This window comes from Xenopus laevis, chromosome 8S (assembly GCF_017654675.1).
Source record: "Xenopus laevis strain J_2021 chromosome 8S, Xenopus_laevis_v10.1, whole genome shotgun sequence".
Taxonomy (NCBI): Eukaryota; Metazoa; Chordata; class Amphibia; order Anura; family Pipidae; genus Xenopus; species Xenopus laevis.
The window spans coordinates 4,240,122-4,255,054 of record NC_054386.1 but is presented as its reverse complement, the minus strand read 5'-3'; the positions used below and the strand labels follow the sequence as shown (position 1 = coordinate 4,255,054).

General features: G+C 39.3%; 1 protein-coding gene across 1 annotated transcript in view; it reads left to right on the top strand.

Moving 5' to 3' along the window:
• The window catches only part of desi2l.S (desumoylating isopeptidase 2 like S homeolog), a 37,408-nt gene extending 23,725 nt beyond the window's left edge, over nt 1-13,683 (top strand). The window contains exons 2-5 of the mRNA XM_041574936.1: nt 3,036-3,108; nt 7,061-7,154; nt 10,840-10,981; nt 13,219-13,683. Coding sequence (XP_041430870.1) covers nt 3,036-3,108; nt 7,061-7,154; nt 10,840-10,981; nt 13,219-13,461 — 552 coding nt within the window. The 3' untranslated portion in view covers nt 13,462-13,683. The remainder of the gene's footprint in view (nt 1-3,035; nt 3,109-7,060; nt 7,155-10,839; nt 10,982-13,218) is intronic.
• The last annotated feature ends 1,250 nt before the right edge of the window (nt 13,684-14,933 follow it).

Sequence of the window (14,933 nt, the reverse complement as noted above, 5' to 3'; positions counted from 1 at the left end):
AAAGTCCCTTGGGATGCCAAATAAGGGCTGTGGTTGGCTGTTTGGTAGCCCCTATGTGGACTGGCAGCCTACGGGAGACTCTACTTGGCACTATACTTAGTTTTTATGCAGTTAAAAGTTGCCTCCAAGCCTAGAATTGAAAAATAAGCTCCTGCTTTGAGGCCACTGGGAGCAACATCCAAGGGGTTGGGGAGCAACATGTTACTCACGAGCTACTGGTTGGGGATCACTGGTTTATGGTATAGGCTACCAATGGCTGTGTCTCTGAATTTCAGCTCAAGCTGATGTTCATTGCTGGTATCCCAAGGCAAGTTGGGAGAAGTCTTTAGTTTTCCTTATTTTTAATTGTTTATTCTGTTTGCCAGAATCTTGCTTACCCTGGGGGATGAATGGTACATTAAAAAATGAACATGAGAAGGTAATTGATAGATAAGTGATTAAAAATAATGCTACAAAAACAATGCTGCTTTCTGATTGCAGGGGGACACTGAACCTAGAATTTTAAATTTGACGATATTAAAGCAACAGAATTGTAAACGTGACGTTGAACAGATGCAGAGTTGAAAAGTAAATAGTTCATAAAATCTGAAAAAAATAAAAATTGACATCCAACTATTCCTTAAGTAGTGCCGCAAAAAGTTAAGCTTTAGAGCTGCACGACTCCTCCAGATAACCTGTCTACATCATGTTAAAGGTTACTTTACCTTAATTGATTCACAATAATAGCAACAATCCCAAAACTATCTGTTAAAAGAAGAAGCCACATAATGGGGCAGATTTATCAAGGGTCGAATTTCAAAGTACAAAAAACTTCGAATTCGAATATCGAATTCAAAATTTTTTACCGAATTTGCCAATCGTACGATCGAATAAAATCGTTCGATTCGAACCGATTTTAGCGTGCGATCGAAGGATTTTTATTCGATGTGTAAAGACTTTAAAAAAGTTTGTAGAAGGTCCCCATAGGCTAACATAGCAATTCGCCAGGTTTAATTTGGCGAAGTATTGAAGTCGAAGGTTTTTTAAAGAGACAGTACTTCCATTATCGAATGATCGAATATTCGAACGATTTTTACTTCGAATCGAAGTCGAAGTAAATTCGAAGTCGTAGTATTCTATTCGATGGTCGAAGTATCCAAAAAATTACTTCGAATTTCGAATTTTTTTACTTCGAAAATTCCCTCGAATTCACTTCGACCCTTGATAAATCTGCCCCCAAGTGATGTAAGGACTAAAGCTCAATGGAGATCCTACATCCTTTCTGAAAAACAAACTCAACGCACAGAATAACTTCCCGTAACAACTTGAAAGGCCTGGATCATTATTAATATAGAGATGCTGAATTTTTAGGCAGGTTTAATAAGTTCAATATATGAAATCTAACATTTGTAGCCATATTCATTTTTAAGGAACCACTGCATTTCCATGCTATCAAGCTATTAATTATTATTGATCTTACTGCAGTCTGTACTATGAAACAGCTGCCAAATCCAATTTTCACTGCTGGGTAAAAAAAGAGCCGAGCATGAAGCTTCTGATGAAGTGACACGGTCGTCACGAAACGCGTCAAGCTTTGTTTCCCTGCCCGCTTGCATTTAATATTTTAATATGGAATAATAAAGTCGTTTTACGTGAATGGCTATTGATTCCACCGTGCATTCTCTTCCGGCTCAATCATCCCCATCATCACAGTTGAAGCTGATTGTCTGTTGCCGTAGCCAGAACGGCTAATTGGGGGATTTACCCGCAAGCGGACTTTGTGTGCTCTCTCCTCTACAGCAGGCGACTTCCCTTATCTCTGCAACCTTTACATAAATGTGTCATAAATCAGATCCTTACTTCTCTTCCTAGGGAGTCACAAAAATGTTTTTATTTTGACATGATCATTATTATCATCATCATCATCACCATCATGGTATCATAACCTGTTTCCAGAGCACAAGATATAATTAGAAACTGGAAAAAAAAACGGTAAAAGTTTTAAAGTACTGAGCTAAAGAAACATGTCCACTAAGGAGTCATAGGGGCAGATTTATAAAAATTGGTACTAAAGTGTAGCTGCAAGTAGCAACCAATCAGCAAACCTTCTATAATATCTCTCTCTCTCTGCCCAACTAGGGATGGGCAGAAGGGGCACATAAATGATATACGGGCAGGGCAGAAACCCGTGGGAATCGCTGGTCAGGGTGGTTTCAGGTAGACTCCTGCACAAAATCTTCGGGCCGCTAGGGTGCTAGGGCGACCTAGCAGTTCTGGCTTCCAGCTCCGGAATTTATAGACTTTCGCCCCTCCCCCTCCATTACCCTTTTGTAACATCACTGCGGGGGGGGGTCTATATATAGAGGGCAGCAGCGTGCCCGGGCTGGGTGCGTATTAGGAGGGGGCGGGTTAGGGTCAGGTGTGGGTCGATAAATTTTCGACGCGCACATCACTAGGGCAAGCTTGGGGGGGTGCTAGGCACATACCTTCCCTGTTGCCTATCCCTAGTCCGGTTGAGCGAGTTCCCCACTCCAGCGGCAAACCATGCCTGTGTGCTTCCATTTGCGATCATCTGTGAGTGTGTGCTGGGGGTACAATGCGGCCAGGTTGCCCAGGGATCTTGGCCGGCTCTGTATGTATATTTATTATAACAAACAAGGGAAAGTTGTGCTCACCACTCATTTTTAAAAACATTAAGCAGGGGTACAATGAGGCTGTGACCACAAAATACAAATAGACAAATACAAGAGTCCTCTGCACTCAACCCATTATCAATATATTAAGGACACTGAGCCATTTTGTGCCTTCAGCTACTAAAAAATGCTTTACCCTTTAAACAAAACAGGGATTGTTTGTCCATATATTGCAATATATTTAAGCTGGCCAACTATGTCAAATTAATCCCCGGTATATCATATATATATATATATTACTGTTGGAAATGTCACTTTCCCAGGGGAGCACCTATGATATTTACATGGGACGTTGCCTCTGTTATTTTGATATACAGGTCCATGCACGGTCCTTCTAACAATTTTTTTTTCTCTCTCTTGCAGTACTGGATCAACGAATACACCTCAACCTTGGGAATCGGAGTATTCCATTCAGGGATTGAAATTTACGGGAGAGGTACAGTAATAAAACTGAATCTGTTTTTTTATTGTGTAAAGCTAATGACTGTCATAAATTGTCGAGAGAACTGATCATATACCTAGAGACAATTGTAGTACCTTTATAATTGTTAAAGAAAGGAAATAATTCCTGGATGAAAGAAGTTTCCTGTTGAAGTGAAGAAGCTGCTCGGATGATTAGTGAAACATCTTCAATAATTACTCAGCAAGTCCAGTTGCTCTAGAATTACTTATACTAGATTGCTCTTGAAGGTTCCCTTTCTTGGAGGCAGAGGGGTTTACAGAACTAAAAGACACAGGATCAGGTTGGGTGGAAGCCTCCGATTGCAACAATTTGCCGCTTAGGGTCTGGTGCAGGTTAGAGTTTTTCAGGTTAGGGTTGGGTGCAGGTCGAGTTTTCCCCTAACCTGCACATCATTACTGGACACGTACAATAATAATGAGTCATTCTAGATGTACATTGGTCTAAATGGCTGCAAAGAAAATAATAATCCAGATCAGTAGATCTAGAAAATTAAAAACCACTCTGACTGCTATTCCCAAGGTTTTTTGATAACAATAATTCGCAGCAGTCATCCTACAGTCAATTATCACCATTCTTTATATATAGCTCCAGCTTATTCTGAAGCAAATATTATATATCATTCACATCTGTCCCTGCCCCAGTGGAGTTTACAATCAAAGGATCACATTCAAACACAATGGCCAATTTTATCAGATGCCCATATACTTTATTTCTAGTGTTGGGACAAGGACCTCTAGAATCCCGGTGTTCCAAGGCAGCAGTGTTATCCAATGTGCCACCATCCTTCAAGTTGCTTATTTACAGGGGTGCTGCTCCAATGAGGCGAGTTGAGGGGCAGCAAAAAGCCACTCCTGGTAACTTTAAGAGCTGAATTTCTGTTTCTTTTAACTGGAAACTCAGCTCTTCTAGAGCAAGTCACTCTCCGCACTAGCGATGCGCCCCCCACGACCCCATCTGGTGCAGGAAAGGTAAGCTCTGGGGGTAAGTGTTTGGGGCTGCGTTGAAGGAGCCTCAGGCGGCTCCTTAACCAGAAACGGCGCTGCTTATTTATAGAAGGTGACCGCTTTCATTTTTTGCAATTTTGTATATTGCTTTTGATCACTTCCCATAGCAACAACTTTATTTAGTAGCTGGTAAATGTCGATGTATAAGTGCTAGTTAGAGATTGACTTTCACATCGCAGCTGCAGAAGCTTTCACATTTCCATCAGTCGCTATTGTGCGGAGTGGGTATAATAAGAGCCCTTGACTTTCCCTGGAAAGCAAAGCACGAGCCACATGCATACGCACTAAGCTTTGAATTCAGGAACAAAAGGAAGAACAGAGAGAATTGTATTCTATATAACATGATGCTTTCTTCCTGGCTGGATATAAAAGCTCAAACACTGAATAAACCATGAGGAAAGAAATCCCTGTCCCCATAAAATACCTGTTCCCCGTTCCATCCCTTCCCTTTCTTATAACTTGAACCTGGACCAAGGACAGACTGAAGGAAAGATGTTATGTATAGCGATGCCAAGAGGGCTGGAGAAAATAGGATTAAATGCAGTGATTTTAATATCCTTTGAGAGAAACTGTAAGTTATTATTTTCCCCCTTTCTCCCTCAAAATTCTTAAAGGGATACTGTCATGGGAAAAAAATTTCATAAATCAGTTAATAGTGCTGCTCCAGCAGAATTCTGCACTGAAATCCATTTCTCAAAAGAGCAAACAGATTTTTTTTATATTCAATTTTGAAATCTGACATGGGGCTAGACATTTTGTCAATTTCCCAGCTGCCCTAAGTCATGTGACTTGTGCTCTGATAAACTTCAGTCACTCTTTACTGCTGTACTGCAAGTTGGAGTGATATCACCCCCCTCCCTTTCCCCCCCCCAGCAGCCAAACAACAGAACAATGGGAAGGTAACCAGATAACAGCTCCCTAACACAAGATAACAGCTGCCTGGTAGATCTAAGAACAACATTCAATAGTAAAAACCCATGTCTCACTGAGACACATTCAGTTACATTGAAAAGGAAAAACAGCAGCCTGCCAGAAAGCATTTCTCTCCTAAAGTGCAGGCACAAGTCACATGACTGGGGGCAGCTGGGAAATTGACAAAATGTCTAGCCCCATGTCAGATTTCAAAATTGAATATAAAAAAATCTGTTTGCTCTTTTGAGAAATGGATTTCAGTGCAGAATTCTGCTGGAGCAGCACTATTAACTGATTCATTTTGAAAAAAAAATTTTTCCCATGACAGTATCCCATTTTTTAGGCACTTTAAAATTAAATCCTCCTGGGCCATTCAGCTGAACTGCACTCATACATCTGCTGCCATTGGGGAAACACGTCCCAGACTATTAATTCCTGCAGTAAGATCTGTACTTGGTTCTTCTTCAGGACTTTCAATAGGCTTCTGATAGAATTCTTTCATCAAAGAAATGTTGGTGTGACCATTGGATAAAATGGTTTAATCTTTCTTTCTGGGGGGTCTTTCGTTCATTCCTTTTTTTTGCGCTAAAGCCAGACGTGGCTGCTTCTTGGTCTGTGTATAAATAATGTATTGCAGGATTACGTTTATACTTTGCATTTTTTCAAATGTTTTATTGAAAAAGAAGAACAAAAAGCTTTCCTGGTATATATCTAAGCAGCATTCATTTAAAGAGACAGGTAACCTTGGACATGAACTGGTCCCATATATGTTAACATTTAGGGGCTTATTTAATAAACCTTGAATTTTTCTGATTGAGTTTTTAAAGGGGAAAAACTCAAATTCTTGGAGGGGAAAAAACATTTTTTTGATATTTATTATCCTCTGATGCTGCTTAAAATCCAAATCTGAAAATTCCAAAGCTAAAACCTGTGGAAATCATGTAGAAGTCAATGGCAGATGGTCCCTTTAACAATAGGAAAATGTTTTTTACCGTCAGGATTCTCGTTAGTTTTGGGCTGTTTGCTTTGGGGTTTTTTTTGATAATCTGATAAATGCCCGTTTTCAGGGCGACAATTCAATAAAGTCTAGTTTTTGGAGCGACAATTCAAAAAATCGATTTAGCAAGACGTTTTATTGATAAATTAAAGGGATTTGGGTTTGGGGGTTTGGTCAAAAAACAAGACCACAAGACAATAAGGAAAAGTCAAGTAAATTTTCTTACTGTATATCCCCTCTATACAATATATACTCATCTATCCATTCTTCTTTTCATACACTACTTTTTTCAGCATTACTACTGTGTTTCTTTGGGGCCTGTGACCTATAGGGGTATATTTATCAAAGAGTGAAGTTCCACCACTAGAGTGAAATTCCGCCACTCTCCATTCATTTCTATGGGATTTTTATAGGCGTATTTATCAAAGGGTGAATTTTCACTTCACCCATTGATAAATACGCCTTTCATTGAGAAATGAATTGAGAGCTGCGAAATTTCACTCTAGTGGCGGAACTTCACTCTTTGATAAATTTACCCCATAGACTTGATTTTGATGGCCCTTATAAGCTTTGTGTACTTTCTGCACCTTTTTTCCTGCTTCTTTCTAATATCATTGCAAACTTATGATCTCATGTTGTCAACATCGGACCGTGATTTTTTCACAGTTGTGATGTTTTCCATATTTGGGTTAATTGCTCCCTAGCATCAGCATCTACTGTATATTTGTAGATATTTCTATTTTATTTTTTGATTTTTTTTTAACTTTGTGTTTACAATGATGTATATGATGTCATCAGTCTGTGTTCACTCCCTTTTCACATAGGGTTTATCAGGCTTCTCTGTTTGTGATTGTGCACTTTGAAAAAGACCTTCGTTGAGGTCGAAACATCAGTCTCCAAATAAAAACGTTGCTGTTTCCATTATAAGACCTGTGATGTGCAGATTCCTGCTTCAACGTTTATATATACTGTTTGTATCAATGTATTTAACAAAGACTTTTTCCCGTGGTAGAGTTTGCCTATGGAGGACACCCTTATCCATTCAGTGGGATTTTTGAAATCACCCCGGGCAATGCCGCTGAGCTTGGAGAAACATTTAAATTCAAGTAAGTATAGCAGCATGACATCACCATCAAATTCACCACCATCCCGTCTGCTCGTGTACTATTTTGAATAGCAAAATACAAGAACAGAAATTTAAAGGGACCTTACATACTTGTTCTCCCTGTATTTTAATGGTCATAGGAATACTGTTGTGCCACTTCCCATGACCAACAGCCATTTGCCACAAAAGTTAGAGCCAGAGCCTTTCTGCATCTTTAATCCAGGTGTAGTCTACTTTTTCCTTGTTTTAATAGAAATAATACAATAGGTCCTCCTCATCCCCAATTGCTGTCCATGTTTTAAGCTTATAGATAACATGGGGTTTAATGGAGAGTGATGATTAAATTAGCTGGTTTCTCCTCATTCCACAGTTGCTCCAAAGAACCAAAGATGCTGCAAAATGAAAGTACTTAAAAAAAAGGGATCCCGTCATCAGAAAACATGTTTTTTTTCAAAACACTTCAGTAAATAGTGCTACATCAGCAGAATTCTGCACTGAAATCCATTTCTCAAAAGAGCAAACAGATTTTTTTATATTCAATTTTGAAATCTGACATGGGGCTAGATATTTTGTCAATTTCCCAGCTGCCCCTGGTCATGTGACGTGTGCCTGCAGTTTAGGAGAGAAATGCTTTCTGGCAGGCTGCTGTTTTTCCTTCTCAATGTAACTGAATGTGTCTCAGTGGGACATGGGTTTTTACTATTGAGTGTTGTTCTTAGATCTACCAGAGCTGTTATCTTGTGTTAGGGAGCTGCTATCTGGTTACCTTCCATTGTTCTTTTGTTTGGCTGCTGGGGGAAAAAGGGAGGGGGGTGATATCACTCCAACTTGCAGTACAGCAGTAAAGAGTGATTGAAGTTTATCAGAGCACATGACTTGGGGCAGCTGGGAAATTGACAATATGTCTAGCCCCTTTTTATATTTCAAAATTGAATATAAAAAAATCTTTTGAGAAATGGATTTCAGTGCAGAATTCTACTGGAGCAGCACTATTAACTGATTCATTTTGAAAAAAATGTTTTTTCCCATGACAGTATCCCAAAAAATTCAGTTCTGTACTAGCCTACAATAGTCAGAATGTACATCCAACAACACAATCCATGTTTATTAAACACATGTTGAACAAAGGTGGAGAAATTTCATTATAGCTACAATATGTCTGACAAAGTGCAGCCTCGGACCTCCATGGAATAATCCCAGTTTTAATGCATTGTGAGTGAAATGTATGATCTATTAGAAAATGACTAACTACTTACACTAGCAGACAAAAAGGTATTTAAAAAGTGATTCAAAACTTTGTTCCATCTGTATTACTTTTTCTGATCAGGTAGTTGGGAAAATATTAGAGTCGAGAATATAAATAATTTTATATATTCCAATTGGATCATCCAACAAATAGTATATCTTAAAAGATCATGAAAATTAGCATAAAAAGCAAAGGTCATTGATTGTGCTCAAACAGAGCAAGTATAGTTTATATAGTTTAAAGAGAGAATATACAATACTATGTAACATTACAGGGATGGGTTTTGGGAAATAAACATGACACCAGGCCGTGCAGTAGAAATTCAGGGAACTGCAGTGTTGCCCATGCCAACCAATGGCGCACCAGTAAGACAGTGGCGGGAATGATATTGGTGTTCACTTCATGCACAACTCATTGTGAAAGAAAGGCACGTCAGCACTGTTCACCAAAGAATATTAGAAGAGATTTCAGAGAAGCATATGCATGAACAATATAGATTTCAGTTATTTCTGAGATATACCTTAAACACTCTTTTTTCCCCTTCCCCAACCCTTCCATGCACATCTCTCTCTGCTCAAGATATTATTGTGCACTTCAAAAACAAAATTGACACCATTAGAAGTGACATTACAGTATTAAACCCCCCTAGATATTCACCACCCTCCCTCCACAGTCCCCAGTCTCTTCTGTGCTCCTTCTCCCCTGTCAATGATGAGGAAGTCTCCAATCTTTTGGCTTCTTCTCATCTAACTAGCTGTCCACTTCCCAATCCCTGTCTAATGACAGCCTTAACTCATCTATTTAATCTCTCACTCTCAACTGGAATCTTTTCTTCTCAACTAAAACATGCTCTTGTCACCCCCACTCTCTTGATGCCTCCAGTCTTGATAACCTCCAACCTATTTCTCTGTTATGTTTCATCTCTAAACTACTTAAGTGTCTACAACCGACTAACGCCATTCCTCTCTGACAATAACCTGCTGGACCCCCTACAATCTGGTTTTAGGCAAAAAACCTCCACTGAAACTGCCCTAACCCAACTAACTAATGACCTTCTAACAGCAAAAGCCAAAAAACACTTCTCACTACTAATACTTTTTGATCTCTTTGCTGCATTTGACACTGTGTATCATTCTCTCCTCCTCCAGACCCATCATTTGTTTGGCCTTCGTGACACAGCCCTGTCCAGGTTCCCTTCTTACCTCACTAATCGTTCCTTCAGTGTCTCCTACAATGGAGTATGATCTTCTCCTCTACCTCTTTCTGTTGAGGTTCCTCAGGGCTCTGTCCTGGGCCCCTTATCATTTTCTCTCTATACTTCCTCCCTCATCAAACTAATCAACTCATATGGTTTCCAAAGCCACCTCCAGGCCTTGGGGTTATCCTAGATTCTACCCAATACTTTAAAAAAGGGCTGCACCTCTCCACTGGAATTCTCTCCAGCTGTCTGTCAGACTTTCTTCCAACCTTTCTTCTTTCAAAAGATCTTTTAGAACACTTATTTAGTGAAGCCTACCCTCAGTCTGTTTAGCTAACAAATGCAATACCATATGCTACATCTCTCACCTGCTTATTTTTTATTTTGCCCACTCCCGCATCATGTGTCTCATTCCCTTCCCCTTTAGATTGTAAGCTCTTTTGCACAAGGCCTTCCTCACCTTTTGTACCGGCACTGGTTGTTATGTATGTAACTCTGTATGTTCTATGTATGTAATTCATGTGATTTCTTGTATAAGCACATTTATTTTACAGCTCTTAGCAATATGTTGGTGCTCTAAAAATAAATGTTAATAATAAAACTAATAATCAAAATCTGAGAGGAGTATTACTAGTGAATGTGTCAGTATCTATCTATCTATCTATCTATCTATCTATCTATCTATCTATCTATCTATCTATTATCTATCTATCTCTCTATCTATCTATCTATCTATCTATCTATCTATCTATCTATCTATTTATCATCTATCTATCTTTATCTATCTATTATTCATCTATCTATCTATCTATCTATCTATCTATTATCTATCTATCTATCTATCTATCTATCTATCTATCTGTATCTATCTATCTATCTATCTATCTATCTATCTATCTATCTATCTATCTATCTATCTATCTATCTATCTGTCTATTATATATCATATATCTGTAGTAAACATTTCAGCTGTAACAGCTGTCCTTCTTTGGGAAGTAACCTCTCTTCTAAATAAAGGCAAAAATTTTGAGTATTCTAATTTTTATAATTTCGTTATGTGATTTTAGTTAAATTTCCCTATTTGCCATTAACTAAAATAGGCCAGATCCTTTACACAGACCACTAGTATCTTTAGATAATAACCAGTCTCCTGATAATCATGTCCGAGCCTTCTTGCCTATGACAGGGATTTCATACAAATGACTGGTATGTTTGCCTGCCTGATGTTTACTTTTCCTGCAGGGAAGCTATTGCCCTCGGGACCACAGATTTCACAGAAGAAGACATTGATAATATAATGGAGGAGCTGGGGAAGGAATACAAGGGAAATGCCTATCATTTAATGCACAAAAATTGCAACCACTTTTCTGCAGTGTTAGCAGAGGTTTGTATGTCTTTTCTACCCACCACTTACTAACTGATTCACATGCAGGGTCCCTATCTTCCAAAAAGCCACCATTAAAGCCAAAGATTCCGCCTGCACTCTCTTGTAACTAGCCTGATAGTGTGTGATGTGATTATGGAACATCTGGTGCTGCAGAGAAGCCTTAAACAAATTACACTCACAGATTAGATCTCTGGTGTTAAAAATACTCTCTTCCAGCATGTGTTGATGTGGATAACAACACAGGACAGCTTGATAGAATATTTTTTGGAAGCAAAATTATCATATTTAACAATAATTCAGCGTATTATTCCAAAGCCAACCCTCTGTATTATCATGATATACTGTATAAACATTTTACAGGTACCTACAAACACCAGGGTAAGTGATTTGCACATTTCACGCTCTGCTGGGATGGAACTGTACTTTTAGATGTCTTCTGTTGGAATGGGCATTTTAAAGGGACACAGACACTAAGGGGCTGATTCACTAAGGGTCGAATATCGAGGGTTAATTAACCCTCGATATTCGACTAGGAATTAAAATCCTTCGACTTCGAATATTCGAAGGATTTAGCGCAAATACTGCGATCGTGCGATCGAAGGATTATTCCTTCGATCGAACGATTAAATCCTTCGAATCGAACGATTCGAAGGATTTTAATCCAACGATCGAAGGAATATCCTTCGATCAAAAAAACTTAGGAAAGCCTATGGGGACCTTCCCCATAGGCTAACATTGACTTCGGTAGCTTTTAGCTGCCGAAGTAGGGGGTCGAAGTTTTTTTTAAAGAGACAGTACTTCGACTATCGAATGGTCGAACGATTTTTAGTTCGAATCCTTCGATTCGAAGTCGTATTTGTAGTTGAAGGTCGAAGTAGCCCATTCGATGGTCGAAGTAGCCCAAAAATTACTTCGAAATTCGAAGTTTTTTTACTTCCAATCCTTTACTCGAATTTAGTGAATCGGCCCCTTACATACAGGTTGATAATATATATGTGAAATAATGCACTAGCCCTAGGTTTTTGTGTGCAACTGACCTTAAAACCTCTAAATAAAAATGGAAGTTTGCCAATCATCGTAGGGTTCAGGGATGGACTGGAGCAGTATCAGACCGGGGGGTCTTGGCCCACCGGGGCTGCCACATTGGGGCCCCCACCCCAGTCTATAATACCAATGGGCCCCCCGCCTAGCCGAAAATCACCTTGGGGGCCCACCACTACTGCAAATCCGTCTGCCCCGGACATAAAGCTTTCTTGTTCTCCTTCTCTCCACCCGCCAACATGAATTTACGCATTTCTTCTTGCGATCACCGGCGGGGGAGGTCAGGAAGCACAGGAGCTGCTGGCTGTGGGGATCAGGGCTGGGGCCCACTGGGTTTTTTCCCGGTGTCCTGCCGGCCCAATCCGACCCTGGACTGGAGTGGTGATTGTTAAGGAACAACCCATCGATGACAGGTAATAGTCTGTATAGAGGGACAAATAAAATAATATAACATAATAATGTGCTCCCCCAAGTTCCATAATACGGTAAGACTGACCTAAGACAGATGTGGTCTAAGATGGAGGATTTAATAGTGGCCCTATAAAGTCATGTCAAACTGTGCTCACATAATGCCAAGGCCCTGCTCGCAGAAGCTAAAGGGTTAACATCAATTAGGGACATGAGATAGAATTGTAGCTACAGAACTGCACGTATACAACCTGACTATAATTTAGTAGCGTTAGACCACAAGGCTTACAAACTGTCTTTTTCCTGCTCTCTTTATTTATGTCTTTTTCTATTCTTGTTGGTTTTAATCTTCCTGTCATAATTCCTAGTGCCTCCTCTCTCCTCCAATCCTCTGCTCTCTCCTCTTGTCCAATTCTAGGGATTCTTGACCATGGGTTAGGAACCAATACACATTATTATTAATTATAATGAGGTGCATAATTAAATCCTATCCATTTCTTAAGTCATAAATGTTAGCAAAAATGAAGAAACCCTGCTCTATTCCCTTCTATCATCTTTTGTTGTCCCCTTTACTGTTTCTATTTTATGTTCCATTGCTTTTTGATTTAAAATTCTATGGAACAGGAGGTCCAGCATCTGCAGTGGCCTAAGGTATAGGAAGAAACATAGTGCTGTCTAAGAATGGTGGAAAGACTAGAGGGCCCATGAAGAACTCATGAGTATTCACAGCAGCCAACGACTCTAGGCAAGTTTAACAGAATATTTTGTGTTCTTTGCCTATTCAGATGCTGTGTGGGAAGGAAATCCCAAGATGGGTGAACCGTCTTGCCTATTTCAGCTCCTGTATCCCATTCCTTCAGAGCTGCCTTCCCAAAGAGTGGCTAACCCCAGCTGCCTTGCAGAGTCACATCAGCCTTGGACTCCAAAGAGAAGATCAGGGAGACACAACAGATGATGATTCTCCATCCACCTCTGCAGCAGGTGCATCAACGGGGACCACTCGAACCTGTAGACACACTAGAGTCTAACCGATCGAATGCCTCCCTATGGACAATCAGTTCTCAGAGATTACTGAAAACCCTACGGCTTGAAATCTTTTTATTTTTATTGAAGGGTCAATCCACGGTTGCTGCTCCGTATTCTCCTTCTATGGAGTGGGATTCTTTGTGCTGGCAAAACGTTTTGCCAATGGATAAACATAACAGACTTGGTAACTTTTTAGCTTCATTAAAAAGTGCATTCCAAAAATATTTAGACATTTTGTGTTTTCTTTCCTTTTTTCTTTGTCTTGCAGCCAATATTTCCACAGTTCCATTAGATTTTTTGCAGCAATCGTCCCTTTGTGAGGGTTATGTGTGTAGCCAAAATGTTAGGTGGACGTGTGACTTTCACAGTTTATTAGCCATTATGTATGTACACAGTACTTTACAGAAAGTTTTCAATCTGTATAACGTCAATACACTATAGTAAAAATGTTTCAGCCTATTTGACATTGCCAAGGCCAAAGAAGTTAACTTAAAACCATACACCAAATTCAAATTGTTGTACATTCTGACAAATTGGTTGAATATGCTGAGGTACGCAAAACTGTAAAAAATGGTGAATGGAATGATAATTTAATGCCAAAGTGTACTAAAGCACTGTACAGATATGAAAAAATCTGTAATTAAACCACTAGGGTTTCATTAGGAGTTAATTAAACTGCTTACATGTAACTGGATCACCTGGAAGAAAAACACAAGCATATTAGTAGAGCATACACCGGGTAAATATATTCTGGATTATCAAAAATGTATTAAGAAATCCTTATTAAAAACCAGCTGGCCAGCCTACTAATGACAAATGTTAAAGGACAAGGAAAGGCAAAAAAATAAAATCCCATTTTTACTTTATTTAATGAAAAAGAAACCTCCAAAATACTTTAATTAAAAAATGTGTACCGTGTTTATAAGAAACCTGACTGTATGCAGTGAAATTCTCCCTTCATTTACTGCTGTGGATAGGAATTGTCCGACAGTCCCTAATTGCTGAGCAGGGAAACAATCATACTTATGAACAGCAGGGGGAGCCCCCGCCTTACTTCCCAGCCATGCAGAACTTAAGCAGCTTTGTTTATGACGATCCCTAAGCAGCCCAGACCACACTGAGCATGTGCACAGTCTTGGTCTTGCAAAGATGTATAACAAAGTTACAAGATGGTGACCCCCTGTGGCCAACTTTGAAAGCATAAATCATTTGTTTGATTAGGCTTGTGGTGCAGTAAGTTCATGTTTATGTTTAGTATACAAAATACAGCATTTCTAGCCTTATTCTATTTTAGACTTTCCTTGTCCTTTAAACCATTCATATTAGATATCAATTACATCAAGAGGTGGTCCATGTATAATGCTTCCTGAGTCAGTGGAACACAAAGTGAAGCAGTTGGAAGGCAGGGCTGTCTTGGAGTAGATTAATTAATTAATTAATTAATTGAATTTTGCAGCATTAGGGCAGAGACACA